The sequence below is a fragment of the Danio rerio genome, chromosome 16 (genome assembly GCF_049306965.1).
Source record: "Danio rerio strain Tuebingen ecotype United States chromosome 16, GRCz12tu, whole genome shotgun sequence".
NCBI lineage: Eukaryota > Metazoa > Chordata > Actinopteri > Cypriniformes > Danionidae > Danio > Danio rerio.
In genome coordinates, this window is record NC_133191.1 from 25,533,884 (window position 1) to 25,556,637 (window position 22,754).

General features: G+C 35.6%; 1 protein-coding gene across 8 annotated transcripts in view; it reads right to left on the bottom strand.

The window, feature by feature from the left end:
* Positions 1-22,754, bottom strand: part of cadm4 (cell adhesion molecule 4) — a 305,176-nt gene that overhangs the window by 27,520 nt on the left and 254,902 nt on the right. For 4 of the 8 annotated variants that reach the window (XM_005158112.4, XM_073924909.1, XM_005158111.6 and 1 more), the window contains exons 4-7: positions 20,871-21,032; positions 18,124-18,214; positions 12,526-12,698; positions 2,590-2,655 (exon numbers count right to left, since the gene is read on the bottom strand). In XM_005158112.4, the coding sequence (XP_005158169.1) occupies positions 2,590-2,655; positions 12,526-12,698; positions 18,124-18,214; positions 20,871-21,032 (492 nt within the window). 8 annotated transcript variants of the gene reach the window in all.

Sequence of the window (22,754 nt, forward strand, 5' to 3'; positions counted from 1 at the left end):
TACAATTCAGAGGGCAAGAAATGCTCCAACTGGTTTGTGTTTTAGTAATTACATTAATAATAACATGACTTGAATGAACTATACGGTACATAAGACAACAATATTTAATATTCTGAAAAAACCAGCAAACAAAAACAAATTATATGAAGCAAGGATTATATTTTTTTCTCTATTAAACATCCATTCTTAATAATGACTGTTTTGAATGAAGAATGATTTTAAATAAAAACATTTTGCACTTACGGTGGATCACAACCCATAAGCAGCTGTTGTGTGAATCTTCATTGAAAATTAAATTACTTTTGTTTTCAAAAAATGCTTGTCCTAACTGCTTGAAAAAAGCAGCATAAAGCTGAGAAGCTGAGCTGAAAAATAAGTCAAATAATTAATAATAATACAGTGCGTATTTTGCAGGCATTTTAATGAAACAGTCCTTTGATTCACATGTTACAGGGGGCTCTGGGGTCAGCTACGTTTTGACCATCAAGTGGCCTTTTTAATTTTTCGGGTTTCGGGTTTCGGGTTGTGCCAATGTGCTTCTCTATGCTCATGCTCATGTCAATGGTTTGCTTCACATTAATTCCCACAGGTTATTTCAAAACATTTTTATACTGTAGTTTCTATCAGGATGCTCATCTAACAGAGAACATTTGTACACAGTTCCATTGGTCTTTTTTAAATGAAATACATGCATGCTCTGATTATCTAACTATAGGTTGCTGATCCTAGTCAATAGTGGTTGCAATTATAAAAGCTACATTTTAAAACTTTAATTTGAACCCATTTTTCCTGATTTGACCACTTTGGCTGAACCAACCCAGCATTTACCAATTACTAGGTCCTCATGGATCACGGTGTGTGCAGAAATGCAGTATTTCAATCTATTATTTAATTATGTAAATAGAGTGTAAAAATATAAAAATTATGCTTTTATTTTTTTGTAATTTTATTTTAGTAATATTATTAAATAAAATGTTTGTATTGTTAATGTACAATACAGTTAGTAAAGTAATATTTTCAATTATTTTGTTAATACAGTATATTATATGAGTGACACTGTTGTCACAAGCGATTCTAATTGGACTTGTAATGCAAACCTTAAACAAGGTTATCATTACTTTATTTAATGTGTTAAGTTTTTTGTTACAACACTCTCAAAATCATTCCACATAAATTGTCAGTTTTTGTACAAAATTATGTGCAGAAATAGCAAAATATATCTACCAATTACCCATTAAGGCTCTTAAATTTGGGATTCTTGAATTTGTGTGCAGAAATGGCATTGAAGAATTGTTCTTTAGGCAAAATGCAGCCATATGTACTTCTGGCTACGTAATTCGTAATCTCCAGAAATATACAGTTGAAGTCAGAACTTTTAGCCCTATTATTTATTTTTCGCCCAATTTTTGGTTATCGTAGAGACGATTTTTTTTTCAATACATTTGTAAACACAATAGTTTTAATAACTCATTTCTAATAACTGATTTATATTATCTTTGCCATGGTGAGTTAATAATATTTTACTAGATATTTTTAAGACACTTCTATACAGCTTTAAAGTGACATTTAAAGGCTTAACTAGGTTAATTAGATTAACTAGGCAGGATAGGATAATTAGGCAAGTCATTGCATAACAATGGGTTGTTCTGTAGACAATCGCAAAAATATATACCTTAAAGGGGCTAATAATTTTGACCATAAAATAGTTTTTAAAAAATGTAAAACTGATTTTATTCTAGCCGAAATGAAACAAATAAGACTTTCTTCAGAAGAAAACATATTATCAGACATACTGTGAAAATGTCCTTGCTCTATTAAACATCATTTAGGAAATATTTTTAAAAGAAAAGAAAAAAAATCAAAGGGGGCTAATAATTCTGACTTCAACCATATATATGGCTAAATTTTCTATATTAGCCTATGTTGCACAATTCACTAAACCAACCAACCATCAACAATGTACGTCACTAAATAATTCGTCAAAAATGATAAAATCTAGTAATATATATATATTTGTTATACTTGCAAGATTATAATGTAAAGTTTATGGATTCAGCATTATCAGCAACAGTAGCGAGGGCTGAGCCCCTCTTCGGATGAAATCCTAGAACCGATCATGTGATATAACATTAATCTTTTACAGCAACTCATTAGCCTAGTAATTTTTTTAAAGTTCCTTGATGCGTGCATGAACCAGTTTAATATAAAATGTTGCCAACGTAGATATATCTGTTTCTGAGAAAACATGAACATAAACCTTTGCAGCACTCACTAGACATTTCAGTTGGAAACTGCTTCTAAACATGCAAGTGCCTAAATAATATATAGCTGTTTATAAAAATGCCCTATTTTAAAAAAAGGCACATATTGTTCCTGAGTGTGGGCTGGTAGAAACCTGGCCTGTTTAAGTCTGAGATAAAGAAAGATGGTTGAAAATAGACATGTATAACTCAAGTATATCTATATGTGAAGCAAAAAAAAAAAAAATACATAACATTATGAAAGCAACTCTGTAAGAAAAACTAGAGAAGGGAAGTGAATGATGAGAACAGAAGGTGATGTGAGGTGAGATGATGAATGGAGGGTTACCTTGGTATTCCTTTGAGGATGGAAGGTTGGGGTGAGCGATGGCAGGATGAGATTGAGCAACAGACACTACAAGGGAATGGCATTATAACATGGTTATTCACAAACTACAGCAGCTACATTCAAGCACATGCAAGGGAAAACATGCTAAATTAAGCATTTATGTGATCTACAAGCAAGTGATAAAACAGTGCAATGTGTGAAATGACACCCTTCTGCCGGGGTCATGGGTCTCTTTGTGGGTAACATCTCCAACCAGCAGGGTGCAGCAGCTTCCTGTTCCACCCTTTCATCCTTTACCGCTGCAAAATACTGCAGTTACTGGCACCCTGGGCTCAGCTCTCTCTCTCTCACTGTAATCTTCAATCCCTCCATCCCAAAGATCATCAATCTTACTGCTCAACCCACCATCCTCCACACCTCTAATATAAGCAGTAGCCTCATCGCTCTTTCTCGCCACATTTCATTTCGGTTTCAAGCTCGCAGCTACTCTCTCCTCTATCTGCATAAGTTCTGTGGCTTTTTATGCAACAAAGAGCAGCATCACATCGGTTTTCGGGTTGCGTGCGTGTGTGGCCTTCAATACTCAGAGGGATTAACAGCGTGGTACCAGACCGATCGATAACCGGACACCGATCAATAGACCACCCGTCTTCTTCAGGAAGCGAAGGGCAGCAAATCATCCCTCTCATCTCTCTTCTCTCAATAACTCTCATCTTCTTCTGAGGCCAAATATCTCACATTTTATAGCAGCTCAAACTCTTAAAGGGGCGGAGAGATCATTTCCTTTAAAATGACTCTTCAAGGGACAATCGATACAAAATTGTCAATTCTGTCATCATTTACTCAACAACATCATGTCCCTCCAGTATCATTTTCTTTTCGGAATAATAATGAACAATGAAGTTCTTCAGAATATAATAAAGGAGTAGCACCAATGGCATTATAAGAGTAGAGACCAACATGTTGGATTTCAGATCTTTTCACCAACAATCGATTAATTAACAAATAGTTTTTAAGCTGGATACTGAACAAATAGTTAAAGGTGCAGTATGAAAGTTTGATACCCAGTGGTTGAACCAGGCGCAACTGGTTCCAAGTTTAATGCAATACACTTTGCAATATGTAAAACACTCCAGTATAACTGACAACATTGACTGTTATTGTCGTCCCAAACAACGACATAACTCACGGCTAAACATAGTACGATGCATAGTTTGGAAAAACAACGATTTAGTAACGAGTGTTTCCCAAAACCCGTAGTTTCTTTGTCGCCAATCCATCGATTGAACCATGTTAGTTATAACATAATATGCCCATACTGATGTTTTAAAACGAGGTGGAGTAACTACTTCTTCAGAGAAGAACCCCATAATTTCATTGTGCAAATTATATTGTTTTACACTACACACATAAAAAAAAAAAAAATCTAATATTAGTTTTGGTGAAAACATGCACTCGCATTCCATACAACTTGAAATATATGTAAATGGCACATATGGGGCCTGTGATTCCTTTACAAATATTATTGAGAATATTCTATAGTCTATTCTAAATGAACATAAAATCCCTTACAAAAGCTAACACCAATATCTAATGTCATATGAATAAATAAATAAATAAATAAATAAATAAATAATGAGGCTATTTATTAAAAAATAAATTTAAATATTTATTATTTATTAGGAAATGAAAAAAATCATACTTTATATATATATTAATATATGAAATATATGAAATAATAATATTGATGATGATGACGAATATTATTAATATTATTATTAAGAAAAGTCTACTTCTACAATTTGACACCTTTAAACCACTGCAGAAATGTTCTAACCATAGGGCCATGTCATATACAGTACAGATACTTAATAAGTAACCTACTATAAATTAAAAGCATATATGCTATGTTTTTTGTTTTCAAAAGTTTTAAATACTTAACATAAACTCCGCTTTTAAATAATAGGTCACTCTATAGTTTTTGTCATGAGCCATGGCTGTTTAAAACGGCATCAATGATTTCAAAGTGCACTGCGAAGGGAGCAAAACTGCAAACATGTAGATCGCTAAAACTGAACTGTTTTGAAAGCAAATTTTAAATGTTCTAAATGAATAGGGCAGAGGGGGGAGAACTGGGAATAAAGCACAGCCAGTAACTACGCTTCTAAATAAAGCTCCAGAGGTGTAGTTGCAAGCATAAAAGTTTGTGACGCAGTTTGCAATTGTTCGTTGGAACGATGGGTTTGGGAAATGCCAAATCAACAAACCATGTTTGTAACGACAGAACTTGCGACCTTAGCTGGCTAACAATGGCTTTCAGAAATTCCCCCCTTTTGGAAGATCTGTGAAAGAAATTAAATAAAATTTATCTCGATATCAAGCTGCAACCTGATCATTAAGTCTATGTGTTATACTGGAGTACTGCATCATTTCAAATTAGAAACCATTCAAAAGGTTGTGCAAACCAGTAAACAGATTGAATGAAATGATTCAATATTCACAAATCTAGGAGGGAGAGTAAAGGGTAAAAATAACAGTAAATAATGCCTTTGTTTTGGTCTGTTTTTTATACAGAGATTTGGCACGTCTCTCCAAAAGACTTGGGGTATTGCAGACAGATCACTTTTATGTTGTTTCATGGTGCTTCTGCATCCTTTTTAAGCTTGAAAGCTTCAGTCCCAATTCACTGTAATTGCTCAGAAGGCAGTCTTCAAAATCTCTCCTTTTGTGCGCTACAGAAGAAAGACAGTCATACAGGTTGGGAATGGCATGAGGCTGAGTAAATAATGGCCAAATTTTCTTTTTTTGGGTGCCCTATTCCATCAGTCAGATCCTTTTTTCTCATTACATTTCCTGTCCCTTTTCCCCTTTTCTCCTCTCCTTTCAGAGCTTCCATGTTCCTCGTTCATTATAATTCTCTGTTTTTCCTGCACATTTTTCCAAAACCAATCATTTAAGAGGCGTTTCTTCTTTCCTGCTTCCTGCGCATCATTACGGCTCAGACTGAAAGCTGATAAACATTTCATCACACAGATGTTTGGATGAGTCACGTCAGCAATGTTGTTCTCCGCGTTCTTGTGACTCTGGTTTTTGTGCCACATTATACCAATAAAAGACAGAGAGAGTGGCAGATCTCCAAAACTGTGTTCAATCCTCAGAATATGGAGTTGGTAAATCCCACAGTCTCTCACCTCTTCACTCAAAGGCCAAGTCTCTGCCGTCAACTCGACACAGTCCTCGATTCGCCGTGCTTAATATTCCTGTCATGACTATCCAAAGGTAAAAAATGACATTTTCAATTACCATAGGCTCTCTTGCTCATGCTTCCTCATCCTTTTCCAGAGTTTCACTTCATTAATTAAGTGCCCATGTTGTTTCTCCCAATTAGAGCCACAGCTCATTACTGTGCTACATCTTTTCCTCTGTCCTGCGAGCATTGCTGCTTCTCCCTCCATCTCTTTTGCCATTCTCTCATTTCAATCTCAGTGCTTTTCAGAGGCTGTTCAATCGTAATGGTTTTTATCGGCAGCGAGGTCAATCGTTGCTAAGTACTTTTACTGTGTAACATAAGAAAATCTACAGGGACTATCCTATGACCATTTGACCAGTGAATAAGATATATGTTTGGAGGTAAGAAGTACAGTGCATCCGGAAAGTATTCACTTTTCAGCGCTTCACTTTTTCCATATTTTGTTTGTTACAGCCTTATTCCAAAATGAATTAAATTAATTTATTTCCTCAAAATTCTACACATAACACCCCTATAATGACAATGTGAAAAAAACACTGAAAAAGTATTCACAGCCTTTGCCCAATGATTTGTATATACACCTTTGGCAGCAATTACATTTTTGTGTACATTTAATTTCCTTAATTTATTTTTGAATATGATGCCACAACTTGGCACACCTGTTTTTGGGAATTTTTGCCCATTCCTCTTTGCAGTATTTCTCAAGGTCTATCAGGTTGGGTGGGAGGTGATAGTGTACAGCTGTTTTCAGTTCTCTCCAGAGATGTTTAATTGGATTTAGGTCTGGGCTCTGGCTGGGCCACTCAAGAACATTCACCAAGTTGTTCTGAAGCCACTCCATTGATATTTTGGTGTGCTTTGGGTCATTGTACTGCTGGAACTTAAACCATCACCCCAGTCTGAGGTCAAGAGCACTCTGAAGCAGGTTTTTATTTGGAATGTCTCTGTACATTACTGCATTCATCATTCCCTCTATTCTGACTTCCAGTTCCTGCTGCTGAAAAACATCCCTACAGCATGATGCTCCTACCACCATGCTTTATTGTAGGGATGGTATTAACCTGGTGATGAGCGGTGCCTGGTTTTCTCCAAATGTAACGCCTTGCATTCACTCCAAATAGTTAAATTTTAGTCTCATCAGACCAGAGAATTTTGTTTCCTATGGTCTGAGAGTCCTTCAGATGCCTTTTGCCAAATTCCAATACTAAGGGGTGGCTTCCGTCTGGCCACTCTACTATACAGGCCTGATTGGTGGATTGCACAGATGGTTGTTCATCTGTAAGGTCTCCTCTCTCCACAGAAGAACGCTGTAGCTCAGACAGAGTGACCATCAGGTTATTGATCAACTCTTTGACTAAGGCCCTTCTCCCCTGGTCACTCAGCTTAGATGGCCGGCCAGCGCTTGAAAGAGTCCTGGTGATTCCACACATCTTCCACTTATGGATGATGGAGGCCACTGGGCTTATTGGAACTTTCAGAGCCTCAGAACTCTTTCTGTAACCTTCCCCAGCCTTGTACCTCGAGACCATCCTGTCTCAGAGGTCTACAGACAATTCCTATGTTTTTATGCTTTGTTTGTACTTTGACATACACTGTCAACCATGGGACCTTATATAGACAGGTATAAGCCTTTTTAAATCAACTGAATTGACCACAAGTGAATTCCAATTAAGCTGCTGAAACATCTGAAGAATGATCAGCGGAAACAAAATGTACCTGAGCTCAATTTAGAGCTTCACGGCAATGGCTGTGAATGCTGATTTCTTTTTTCTTTTTTGTTTTTAATAAACAGTATTATTATGGGCTATTGTGTGTAGTTAATCCATTTTGCAATAAGGCTGTAACATAAAAAACTGGGGAAAAAGTGAATCGCTATGAATGCTTTCCAGATGCACTGTATATACAGTGCTCAGCAAAATTAAGAACACCACATTTTGAAATTGGATATTTTTCTCCATTTCTCAGTGAATATTGGCAATATATTTTGGTGCATTTAAACAAAACAGATTTATTAAACAGATGTATTGATAATATTTTAATCACCAAACATATTTAAAAATTGAAAGTAAAATATTGCAAAAATTAATTACAACCTACAAAATTTCAATTAAATTTATACATTTTTTGCTTCTCTTGATTTTTCCTCTTTTTAAAATTTGTATTTAATAGTTTTTCTGTAACATATAAATTTGGGTGTACAAGTTTTTGGATCGATATCGTAAGTTATTTTGTTAGATAAGCTCCATGTTTGGCTTCAGTATTGATTAATCTAATGTAATAGCACAAATATAATATTGTAAAACTTCATATTAAAAATAGTAGTTTAAAAAGGAGAATTGTGAGAGGTGTACTTATATATGCTGTATTGCAACATTTTTATACTGTATATACAAAATATCACATCCTTTAACCCTAACTCCAGCAATCTTTTTAAATTCGTAGGTCTCCATTAAAGTTATTTAGCATGTTTAAGACATTTACTTCATAGAGACTTTTTACGTCTTCCAACAGTGTAGGTGATTTCAGGCTTAACATTTCTTGTGTAGGCAGTAAACCTGAACCATGCAGATACTCACACTGAAATAAATGTAAAACCGTAGCTATGCATATAAATGCTTCCAAAGTGGGTTTGGTTTTTAAAAAAGTGTGTACCAAATATATATGCAAATGAAAAGTTTCCAGACAAAGATAAAACAGCACAGGCGTACATGTTGAGTCATGTGATAAATAAACACTTCCATATCAGTCAGCATAAATTGCTAAATTTCCAAAATTGAAAACAAAGTCTCCTCCTCCTCTGTCGTCTTGTCTTCCTCATTTCCTTATCTGCGAAAGCTGTTTCCTTGCTTGCTCATTCATTCTTTCTGTTACTCTTCTCCAGTTTATAATCGCCATTCTGCTCATACTGGCTGGTTGCTCCTCATTTTGCACTCCATGGTCACTTTAGACATTAAATAAATCAGTGTGAAAAAAGTTTGTCAGTGCGAAGCAGCAAGATATTGAGATCAGCCCTCCTCCGTCCTCTCGTGTCACAGTGACTGCTGACTCATCATCTAATAGTTCTCCCTCATCCTATATCAGCCTTCAGCAGTCAGCTTTTTCCCTCCTTTTAGTTGCACAGAGCATGGGATTTCCAGCCTAAACACGCTGATACCGCTGAGAGTTAACACCAAATCTTGTTCATTTACTCCCACACAAACATATTAAATGGGAAAGTCTGTGTTCTGTGTAGGAGATGCATTGAGAAAAAGACAAGGAAGAAAGGATAGGAGAAAAAAAGGATGAAGTGAAAAAGGGCTGCAAATAAAAGAAGAAAAAGGCAACTTAATAAGGAAGAAAGAGATTCAATAAAGGATGTAAAAAATAAGGATGGTGACAAAACAAGATAAAAGAAAGGAAATGGGTGAAGAAAAAATTAAAAATGATAGTAGAGACTGAAGTTTGGAAATGATTGATAGATGGAAAAGGGAAGAATGTAAGGATGGCTGGAAAGCACAGATGAATGGAAGGAAGAAGGGAAAAAATTGAAGGATGTAAGAAACAAGGACAAGTGTAGAAAGATACAGTTGGATGGAAGAAAGAAATGAAGAAAATATAAAAGAAATTTATATAATAAAAAAAATATATATATAAGATGGAAGGAAGGTAGGAATAAAAATGAAGGAAGGATTATAAAAGAGGATTTAGAAGTAAAAGAAAAAGTATGGCAAACAAAACAAGGAAGCAAAGAAGAAAATATATTAGAGATGATACAGCGAAGAAAATAATGAAGGAAACAAAGGGATAAAGAAGGAAGAAAATGATTTTATAAAGGATGTAAAAAAGAAAGATAAAGATGGTGACAAAACAAGATAAAAGAAAGAAAAGGAGGGAAGGAAGGAAGGAAGGAAGAATGAGAGAAACAAGTGAAACACAAAGGACAAGTGAAGAAAGATAAAGAGGAAAAGAGGAGAGTGTGGAATGGAAAAAAGACAGAAGAAAAGAAGTAACGAATGAAGGAAGAAAGAAAGAAAGAAAGAAAGAAGGAAAGAAAGAAAGAAAGAAAGAAAGAAAGAAAGAAAGAAAGAAAGAAAGAAAGAAAGAAAGAAAGAAAGAAAGAACGGAAGGAAGGAAGAACGGAAGAACGGAAGGAAAAACGGAAGACAGAAACATGAACGATGAAAGAGAGGAATGTTGAAAGTGAGGATCGAAAAAGACATGTTTGGATGGAAGGATGAACGTACAGAGACAGAGACATGGGAATTGGTAAAGGAAAGAAGGAAGGAAAGAACATATGAAGGATTAAGGAAGTAAGGGTAAGACGGAAAAGCAAAGAAGAAAACAAGAGTGAAACTAGGCAAGTATGGAAGTAAGAAAATAAACAAGGAAGAAAGGAAGGAAGTTAGAAAAAAGGATGGAAGAAATAAGAGAAGTAATAAGGAAAGAACAGATGGAGGAAGAAAAACAGGCCGAGAGAAAGGAATTCCTGGGCCATTCTCAGAAGTGCAGAGGTGTTTCAAAGCTAAGAGGCTCACCTACTCAGAACTGCGGATAGAACGAGCGGAAGAGAGAGGGAGCGAGGGAAAGAAGCGGGATGAAAGATGACATTCCCACCCACCTGTGCTCTCCAGGCTGCCTCGTTAACGTGCGTATTTGATAGCTGTCGTTACCATGCGAAAAAAAGAAGAGGAAAAAAGAGAGAGAAAGGAGGGAGACCTCTGGGGATCTCATTTCTTGCACTCTTTTAAAATACATCACACATCCTGCAGGTCTAAAACTGAAACCTGCAATGCACTGAATATCCACAGGGGGCAGATCTGAGCAAGAGGGGGAGGACTAGAGGAAAAAAAAACACCATAGTGGGAGCACAAGACAAGTTTGTCGCATCCAAAGCTACACTAAACCATCTCAGTAGCCAAGAACCCACGCTGTTCTCCAACTGCAAAGAAAGTGTAGGTGTTTGTGCGCATACATATGAAATTGTTTTGTAACACAGGCTGCTGAAAAAAAAACATGTTTCATTGGAAAGCAGACATTATGACATGCAGAAATATAGGGCTGCTTAATTATGAAAGAAATCATTATCACATTTTGGTCAATACTGTAATCTTGATTATTTAAAACGATTATGAGTGGACCTTATAATAAAAAGTTTTAAATAGTTTATGTAAAGATATAAATAAAAAAACTGTGCTTTAAGTATTGTTTTCACTGTAAGAATTCAACTTGATTTGTATATTATTAAACTATAATTCTTGTAGTTCAATAATTGATTTAAATCTGCAAAAGTTCTTTAATCAAAAACAGTAAGTGATTATGTATTTTGTTGATTGATTAATAATTATAATAATAATAAACACAGTTGCACTAATGGTCCGTTTCCACTGAGTGGTACAGTACGGTACGATACGGATTGGTACGGGTCACCTTTATCAGGCTTGCTTTTCCACTGTCAAAAGGGCACCACTGATACGACAGAAAGTTTCTGTCAATGTCATTCTCGCTTGAGTAAATGTCAAAGTAAAGCTGTACGGGTATATTATATGAGAAGCACTTCTAATCAAACACATCAATACTTGTGTAAATGTTCATTACTAACCTTACTATGAACATGATTTGATTATAACTGCACATCAATGAAATGGCCTACTGTAACAACTGCGATCTTATAAGATAAATAAATAAATGCAACATACAGTTAAAGTCAGATTTATTAGCCCCCAATTGAATTTTTTGTCACTGTAAGCTGTTTACATTGCATACTGCAACTGCATACAGCATACATTAAGTCCTTATTTGGGTTCAAAAACAACACGCAACATATAGCCCACAGTCAGTGCTAACCTCATCTGTATCTTTAATCTACTCCAGCACATGTAGCCTCTGTTAGAGAGTAATTCTGAGTTCATAATAGTTCAAAAGACGATGATAATAGTTAAACATGGCAGTTTGTTTATGTGTTAGGTTGCTGAAAAAATCATTTGATTCTTTTTTTGCGTTTCACTCTCGCATTTGTCCGTTTCTGAAAGGATCAGGTGTCAGAAGCACTTCAATATTTGTGCACATTATTATCATCAGCTCAAGAAATTATTTTAAGTATAGACAAGCAAGCAAGCTCTCTTGAGAGAGCTTGTGCTTAAGACGGCTTTGTGAACAACAACAAGGTGGATTCTGCTCTTCTTCTTGGCTTTGTGGCCAAGATGACAAGTTTTGTTTGAGCTCGGTTCGAAAATGGCTTGTTATTATATTTATGTAATATTACAGTGTAAGGTCTCGGCTGTGTATGAAAAAATGATGGTTCCTTTGTTTTCATCATCCTGGATTGTGCACGAGCAAGTGACGTATCTCTGTAAACCAACAACCTTCAGTTGCACATCTTGCTCCGCCTTTTGGTACCCTTTGGTTGTACAGCACTGTTCGCTTTTTGGTACCTTTTGACAGTGGAAATGGCCATAAAAGCGCACCAAACCAAACTGTATCGTACCATACTACTCAGTGAAAACAGCTATTAAAGAGCCACACGGACCCAATTTACTGTTACTCATGCATTTTTATTCTTGTTTTTTTCATAATCATTATAGGCCAATATCAACTTCATAACTGAATTTCAATCAATTGCACAGCCCTATGCAAACATATGATCTGCTTCGAGTAGTTTGAAGTGGTTAGGGTTTAATGTCGAGTTCAGGGATCACTTGATTTCTTACCATACACCAGCAGTGTGTAGTGATCAGCTGCACGGCCGTAATTATTATGTGCCTGACAGAGGTAGGTGCCATTGTGTGATTGGCTGAGGCGAGACATGTGGAGGATGTTGCCGGTTTTCTCCGCCCTCTCAGGAAGAGTGTCGTTCACTCGTGACCACTGGATGTCACGTGGTCTAGAAAGGAAGTGGAAGATGACATTGCATTAAAGAAGCAATCAAGAATTTATCAAAGACAGAACAAAGGCATTAAAAGAAAAGCTCAAAATCAAATCTCTTCCAAATAATGAGGCTCCAGAGACGGAGAATGGAAATAAGGTAATATAAAAAAGGCATTAAAGAACTACAATCTGTGTATGACTTAGGGTTAGGAAATATATAAAAAAAAAATAAAATAAAAAAAAACAGTATATATATATATATATATATATATATATATATATATATATATATATATATATATATATATTTATGTAAATTAGAAAATATAATTGAAATTTGTTTTTAATCCACTGACATAATTTAAAATTTACTTCAGCACATTTTAAAAGTAAATAATAGTAATTAAATAAATGATACTGAGAAATAACAGAGTAATAACAAAATGTTCACAAAAGCTTTTTAAATCATTACCATTTTTAAATCCATTTAAATCCAAGGGTGATCTCCAGAACTGGAGGAAGCACTTTTAGCTTAGTTTAGCGTAAATCATTGAATCGGACCAGACCATTAGCATCTCTGTCAAAAATTTCAAAGACTAGTTTCATCACATTTCCTATTTAAAGCTAGACTCTTCTGTTGTTACATTGTGTACTAAGACTGATGGAACATTGAAATTTACTATTTCATAGGTAAACATGACAAGGAACTATATTCTTATTCTCGTGTAATAATTAAGCAAGCATGCTGCTGAGTCATGACTGCAGCAGGTGCAATGATATTACGCAATACCTGAAAATAGTCCTCATTTAGGTAACTACATAACATCGCTGCGTAATATCAAAGACTATAGAATACACAAAACATGTCACTCGGTATTATTATGCCTATCATTAAATTTTAGTATTTCCATAGCAACCCTATTACTACCCCTTCAATATGCACAACAAGAAACAAAAAGAAGGAGCTTTGACTGCGTAAACTCTGGGGAAGAAAGTCTGAGTGCTTTAATTACATTAGGTTTCCACTTTTTTTGTGTGCTAGAATGTTTAAGTGGCCCTCCTATGAATTGTCAGTCACTAATATGGCCCCCCCGCCAATTTGAGTTTGAGACCCTTGCTATAGACTGACGTTTCTCTGGGGGATCCAGATGTGTGCTTTCACAACAGTTTGGTGGTCAACAACGCACTGGAATTACATTACATTACAACAATTACATCGAATACTTGCTTCACAGACATAAGAAATATATCCAGATAAAGCTTGAAATGAAATAAACCGAACTACAGATGTAAAAAAAGCACCCTTAAAGAGGCTTTGGTAATCTTTAAAATTTTTGAGTGAGATGCTAATGGTTTAATCTGATTCAATGATTTATGCTAAGCTAAGCTAATAGCGCTCCCAACACAAAAGGAGGTCACCTGAGTGGATTTAAAATTGGTACTAAAATTTAACTCTAGGTGATTTGTAAAATTAGCCTTTTTCTAAAAAATATGGAGCGCTCCTTTAGGATTTTACAGCAAGACAGGGACTATTTTATATACATTCACGTAGGCCTACTCTTTGCAGAGGAGAGTGCAGAGCAGTACAGTTCTAGCAGATAATACCAGGCAGACAGAGACAAAAGAGCATGAAAGTAGGAGATTACCAAACACACACACACACGCTCACACACAAACAGCTGCGAGGTGATCCACAGCAGCAGGAGATACATGGAAAACTGTAGGGCAAAACGCCCGAGGCTTGTGTTCTGAGCCCACCGCCTGTGAACCGCCTCATCCCTCATCCCGCCTGGATACAATACAAGTCTACGTCATCACCGGGAGTAATCCCATGGGACACTTTTAATTACAGCCCTCACAGGATTCAGGATTCATACCACACACATTCTCTCAGCCATACATACAGTTTGAGCCAACCAGAGCAGCCTAGGGATAATAAACACACCCCTCCAACAAATGCAGACTGTGTTTAATTGGTGATTAATGTCGGATGAACATGATCGTAATGGCTTTATAAGCAAGCTGCGCGACGCAGTGTAACTGTGAGTTCAGCTACCGTAGAGCGGCATCTGGATCCATCTTTCATCCCTCCCATCAATACACTCATTTATCTCAACCTATCCAGAGAGCGTCTCTGCGGGCGGCTGGTCTATTCTCATTTCTCATCAGCGCATTCTGTAATCTTCAAACATGCCCCTACAATTAAACATTTACACGTTTCGTACTCTCCTTCTCCCCACCGCATAAATCACGAGGTCTATCATTTCTCTTTCCTGGCTAAAACCCTTCGCAGGCCATCTTTCTTCCCCTCTCTCTCTCCGTCATTCCCTCATTTGGGCGTAAAATGAGTGGCAGCTCTATCTGTCCATCTTTCATTTCTGTAGCCGGTCTCTTACGAGGCTCTGGAGAGCTTTAATGGCTTTCTGCTCACTGGCTCTTAGGGAGAACAGACTCAGTGACCACAGACAAAAAAGAAAAGAAAAAGACAAAGACAGAGACAAAGACAAATATGTCTTCTGAAGAAAGAAAGTGTTCACTGAGACACTGCTGAAGCTGAATGAGCGACACTTTCGCCTTCAGAATAAGATGTTTAGTGATGGATGTGGGAAAAACCTGCCAATTAAAGGTCAAATGCTGGTGGAGGACATTCGGTCAAGGAATATTGTTGTTCATTTAATATATATTAATGCAGTTTTTGACTTTTTTATTAATTTATTTATTTTTCCGGCTTAGTCCCTTAATAATCAGGGGTTGCCACAGCAGACTGAACCGCCAACTTATCTAGCATATGATTTACGCAGCACTTGCTTTTCCAGCTGCAACCCAGCACTGTGAAATACCCATACACTCTTACATTTACACACATTCACTACGGCCAATTTAGTTTATTCAGTTCACCTATAGCGCATGTGTCTGAAATGTGGGGAAAACCGGAGCACTCAGAGGAAAACCATGCGAACACGGGGAGAACATGAAAACTCCACACAGAAATGCCAACTGGTCCAGTCGGGACTCGAACCAGCGACCTTCTTGCTGTGAGGCGATTGTGTTCCCACCGCAACCCTATGCTACTCAACTGTTTATTTTATTTTAAAGTATTTGAACGTATTTTATTTTATTTTAGGTAACTCTTTACAAAAAAAAAAACAAAAAAAAAAACAATAAATTATTTTAACCCAATTGTAAATTATTATTATTTTTATTTATTTATTATTATTATTATTTTACAACTACTAGCTCCCTTTTTATCCCATGCATTTTTATCAAATCTACATTGTACAATGCAAACAAGTTAATAAAACGCACTGTAATTTCTCACAACGCAAACAAATCAATAAAACGTGCTGAATTTTTTTCCACAACAAAAACATATTAGTAAAATGTGCTGCATTTTCTCACAATGCATTCAAATTAAAAAAACGTTCTGCATTTTCGCACAACACAAACAACCTAATAAAACGCGCTGCAGTTTCTCACAACGCAAACAAATTAATAAAGCGCACTGCAGTTTCTTACAACGCAAACAGATTAATAAAGCGCGCTGCAGTTTCTTACAACGCAAACAAATTAATAAAACGCGCTGCAGTTTCTCGAAACGCAAAATAATTAATAAAACGCGCAGCAGTTTCTTACAACGCAAACAAATTAATAAAATGCACAGTATATTGTCACAACGCAAACAAATCAATAAAATACACTGTATTTTCTCACAACACAAACAACCTAATAAAATGCACTGCATTTTCTCACAACGCAAACAAATTAATAAAACGTGCTGTATTTTCTTACAACGCAAACCAATTAATAAAACATGCTGCATTTTCTCACAATGCAAACAAATATATCAAACATGCTGTATTTTCTCACAACGCAAACAATTAATAAATTGTGCTGCATTTTCTCATAAAACTGTCAAATAGCACAAAACACAATGGAAATGTTCCAAGAGGACCCTAAAACATGACGGATCCGACTATTTAGGTTATGGTTATTTACGATGGTAATAAAATACTAAAGACACCAGAATCAGAATATTAAAATAAACAAACAAAAAACTCTTTCAAAGATCACCTACACTTCACTAAGCAATAGTCAAGGCACAGCGGCATCTGTCACGTTTTAGGGTCCCTAAACATTAAATTTGTTGTTTTTGCAAGTGTTGTGAGAAAATGCAGCACATTTTCGTAAAATGCTTGCGCTGTAAGAAAATGCAGCGTTTTTTGTAATGTGTTTGCATTGTAAGGATTTGCAGCACATGTGCTGTCAAACAGATGAAGATCTTTTCTCAATTTGCTGGCGTTTGTTGTAATTGCATGTGTTTTCTTAAATTGCAGCACGTTCAGCAGCCACAGTAATATTGTGCAAAAAAATTAGAATAAAATTATACTTTATTTTGAAAAAATTATTTTATTGTGCTTTTTTTATAATTATTATTGTTGTTGTTGTTTATTCTGTGTGTATTGCTACATTTGATAAAATCCTATATTAATTTTGTTATTTAAAAACAATCAAACAAATAAATACCTGTTAGTTACTGCTATAAAAACAATATACAGTTACATTAATAAAGAAAATGTGTCTTACTTCTTAGTTTTTTATACTGAATTTAATATTTTTATAACTTTGACCTCGTGTGTAAAATTCATTCATTATAATAAATAATAAATTATTAATAAAAATTTATAAATTGGACAATATATTTGTCCAGACATTTTACTTAATCTTCAAAATAACATACATATGTTTGTGCTTGATTTTTTATTATTGTTGTTGTTTATTCCATGTTTATTGCTACATTAATAACAATTCATTATCAAATTTATATTATTTACAATAAAAATTAAAAATCAAATCACTCTCAGAAACTGTAATAAAAAGAATAACTTACAATGAAATTAACAATTAAATGTACAATTACATTTATTTGATCTTATTTTTTATTTTTTTAATTGCATATCATATTGTATTACAGTATATTTTTTTATTACTTTTAGTAAAATTCACTTATTATAATAAATGAACTAATGCACACATATGAACAATGCACACATACATACTGTACATACAATGAAATTGACAGTATATTGTCGTTTAAACTATTTTTGTCCAGACACTTCTTTTATTGTGTCCTTTAAAACTGAAAATGAGGAAAAATAATGAGAGAGCTAAAAGAAGAGGAACAGAGGACAGAGCCATGGATGTACTCCCTCATGTAAGATCAGTCTACTGTAATAAAGCTGCATTCAGATGATCCTCTATAAGCAGTTTGGATTGTTACAAGATAAAAGCTGCTCTTATGGGACCAGTTCAGATGATTAGTTCTTAAAGCACATGTAAAAACAGAGCTTCACACACGCCTTCACATCCATCACGAATCTCCCACTCGCAGCCTGACAGATGCACTTAGAAAGAAAACACACACAGCGCTCTTGTACACTCACAGTGGGTTTCCGGTAACGGAGCAGGTGAGACTGAGGGAGTCTCCCTCTCGGAGGATGCCCTGAGGGGGAACGATTTTCACCGTAGGAGCAACTGCGGAGATAAAGAGAAAGATACAGACAGGGAATAAAACTTGAGAAGAGCTCTGTCACAAAGCCCACTGAGTGCCTACTGTCCTCAATGGCGGTGCTCTGACTGAGGCTATGTTTACGCTAGGGTGTTTTCAGCTAAATACGACATTTACATCATTTTATTTTGGAAAATAATCACACTACAGGGCTGAAAATGCTCGACCCTCGTCCCTATAATATGATAGCACAGTTGGAGAATTTAGTTTACATTGAAAATTTAAATTTAAAATGAAATTAGGCAATGTTGTAGAAGCAGCAAAATTCATTTTAAAATGTAAAATGACAATCCATATAAAACTGAGTTCCCCGTGATATATGTGCAAAGTTTGGTGCAAAATGTAAAGGATAATTCAATTATATAATTTACATTCCCCACTTCCAATCACAGTTTTAATATGTAAAAATGAGATACTAATTTTAATGCTTTAACAGTTATAAAAATTACATTAAAAAGGTATTACACGAATTGAGTTTGATGTGTGTAGTGCCATGCAGAAATGGTAAAGAAATGTTAAATGTTAATTGCCCTAATTGCAATTACTGTAGACTCACTCTGAGGAAAAGTAGAATTCCATTTTCATCGATACACCATGGCATGTTTAGCAAAATTCAATGTGTTTTTCAAAATGTAGAGCAAAAACACAGTTAAATGTATTTGTAATAGCGCATTGAAAAACTATTTTCAACTAATACATAGCAAGGAACGATGAGCGGAAGTGGTTTTAAAAAAGCATTCACATGATGGCCGGTTTGAGAATAACATCGTTCAGTCAGCTCTACTTAGTGTGCTGGTCAGTCAAACCAATACACCTAAATCGTTTGAAATTGTTCATGAACTGTAAATATAAATGTGATCACATATTTAGACTGCTGAAATAGCTTTGGATTCCCACTAATATCCCTGTGCAACATTGTAGTCTGTGGCGTTTTACTGTGTACACTGTAAAAAGATGGGTGGCTCAGTGGTTAGCACTGTCGCTTCACTGCAAGAAGGTCTCTGGTTAGAATGATTTCTGTGTAGAGTCTGCATGTTCTCTCCGTGTTTGCATGGGTTTCCTCTGGTCGCCCCGGTTTTCCCCACAGTCCAAAAACATGTGCTATAAGTGAATTGGTTAAGCTAAATTGTCTGTATTGTATGTATATGTGTATGTGTGTTTCCTAATACTGGGTTGTGACTGGAAGGGTACCCGCTGCATACAACATATGCTGGAATGGTTGGCGGTTCATTCCACTGTGGTCATCTCTGAAATAAAGACTAAGCTGAGGGAAAATTAATGTAAAAAATACTGTAAAATTTACAGTACTGTAAAAAAAACAATTAAAACTTTTCTTTAAAACTACAACACAGTAAGAGGTGTTATTTACAGTGTGCCTTTAATATTTGCCTTTAATACTGTAAGTTGCAAACATGCTGTATATTAATAATTATAATTTTGCTGTAAAACTGCAGTAAAAAAAAAACACTTTTACAGTGTAGTAGAACCATTGATATTAAATTGATTACTTAATACATAACAACATGTTTCTCAAGCAAGAAACATAAATGGATTATGTGACACTGGAGACTGGAGTAATGATGCTGAAAATGTAGGAATACATTCATTCATTCATTCATTTTGCTTCGGATTAGTCCCCTTTATGAAGGATCACCACAGCGAAATAAACCACCAACTTATGCAGCATATGTTTTACACAGTGGATGTCCTCCCAGCCGCAACCCAGTACTGGGAAACACCCATACACACTCATTCACACACACACTACCACAAATTTAGTTTAGTTTAGTTTCAATTCACCTATACCGCATGTCTCTGTACTGTGGGGGAAACTGGAGCCACCGGAGGAAACCCACGCTAACACGGGGAGAACATGCAAACTCCACACAGAAACGCCCACTGACTCATCCGGGACTTAAACCTGCGACCTTCTTGCTGTGAGGCAACAGTGCTAAACGAGGTACCATGTCGCCCAAATTAAGGAATAAAATTAAGAATTTTACATTATTATATTAAATTATAATCATAAAATTATTCAATCAATTATAAAATTGTACATTTATTTCCCACTATTACCTAATATGTCTTTCTATATGTTTCATCCTCTTGATGCATCTTTAGTGAGCTAGACAAAAACATCTCGAATTCGTACCGACCTCAAACTTTTAAATGTAAGTGTAAGCAGTGTTCTGCACTGAGTGAGCTACATTAATAATACAACATTTTTCTCAACAAAAATGCTTTTAAAACATTTTAGCAGGAGTCTGATACAAACCCGCTGTGGGTAACAACAGCAATACGCTGAAGTTTATATAAACTCAATTGTCTTTTACAGAGTAAAGCCTTTCGATTTTTACAGGGACTTTATGAGAGAAGTCCTTGTGCAAAGTCAATATCTACATCACTGGTTGAAATCTATCATATTTGGAGTGTTTCTGTGCTGTTTAACGGGATACTGTTGCCTTCTAGTCCTTTATCAAAGCAGGCAAGATGTGACACAAACAAACAAACGCTTGCCAACCAAACATGTTTAAACAGATGGGGCTTCAGCGAGCTAATAACAGGCGCTAATCAGTCTAATATGGTGGTAGTCATGGAAATGTGACGGCGTTGTTGGCTCACAGTGAACGTCCAGGCTGTAGTGACGAACTCGCTTCTGGCTCACGAGTGCGGGATGAGACGCCTCACAGCTCAGCGCCGCTCTGTTATCTTTCCTCTCCACGGGGATACGGATAGTGTTGGAAACACTCACAGTCTTGCCATTCTCCTGCTGGGAGATCACACCTGAATGAAAAGAGAGGGACGGAAAGAGGGTTTACATGAGTCACTCTGCACAAATTTGAACCCTTTTGTGCATTGTGGTCACTGCAATGGACAGATATTTGGAAGCTATTATCAGTCATTTAAATTGTAGCACCATGTGCTGAACTCCCAATGAGCCGTTTCCAATTTCACTTCATTATTGTTTGTATTGTCCCACGTTGTTTAGAGATATTGAGTCATACATTTAATATGGCAGAGGGATGAGAGAATTCAGCAGGAATTAGTGTTGAATCCTTTAATTAACGGAAAACCAAATAGGTGTTAAATAAGTTGTTGGAAATACTTCTATCCAGATTAAATCATATTTGTTTATGTACATTTTGGTAACACTCTACTTGAAGTGGGTGTTCAAATAACTATGACATAACACATGAATGCATGCATGTTTATCATTAAGTGTTCTTCTCTCAGTTGTGTCATTTTAAATGCAAAGCTGACACTGTTTGAGAAGTTTTGATGACAACTTGACATAAACAATTACTTCAATTAATCTGTCTTTGTCTTTGTCATGACAACTTGACATTATCAAGACGACAGAGCTTGTCATGAAAATGGCATAAACAGGATTGTCATAATGACATTATAACTGTGTTAAATGAATATTTTTCTGATCACTTTTTCCTTGGTACCATTCAATCTTTTTTTTATTATACAAAGATATTAAAATGTCATTATCTTGACAAATAAATGTATAACTTCATCATTATTACTTTAATGACATCTTAGTGAAAAACTCAATTTGTACACTGTAAAACATCTTGCTGTCTTACATTTTCTCAGGGTATACAGTATATGCAAAAATATTATAGGTAATTTCAATACCTTTTTAAGACTTTTTAAAGACCTTCTCAGAATATTTTAAGACCTCGTCACCACTTCAAGTTCTAATCAGTATCAAACCTTTAACTTAATAAACAGTTGTTAATAAACACTTGTGGTTAAATAAATCAATGGAGCACAACCGTGCAACAGAACTCAGATAAACTCAGAAGAAACAAAGCTTGAAAGAATAAATTATGTGGTCGTTTTTAGCGACAGGTGTCAGCCACTGTTTAAACTCGTCTTTCTCCTACCAGAAGTACGAAAACTTACATTTTTGCTTTCTGTTTGGCTTTATGGTTTCGCTACATGTTGAAAGCGTCACATAATATTCCCGCGTTTGTCACAAATTCTGTGACATCATCCGGACAAAGGAGTTTGGCCCGATGTGCCCATGCCCGAACCAATTGCGTGTATCGAGCACTCCATTGTTAATATTAGGAGGAAAATAAATATATTTATGCTGTTTTGGAGTCAAACACTTTGGACAATGCTTGAACAAAATTTAAGTCCTCCTAAAAACGCGTTTTTTAAAATGTTCTCATTATTGATTTATCAACTTTTAATACTTTTTAAGACCCCGCAAAACACCCTGTTTACAGTTGAATCAAATGAATTTCTCTAGCCATCTCAAGCCATTAATCAAACTGACAGAAAAACAAAGATAAACTTTGTATAAATTTTTTTAAAAAGTTTTTTGATCGACTTAATTTAACCAGATTAACTTATTAAAATAGGTTAAAGCAACATAAGAAAAATGACATTTTGTCATTCCTTTATTTTTTTGTGTGCCACTGTAGTTGAGGTCCAAAAAACATTAACAACACTGTTATAAAATTAATGGCACAATCATAATGGCCTCAC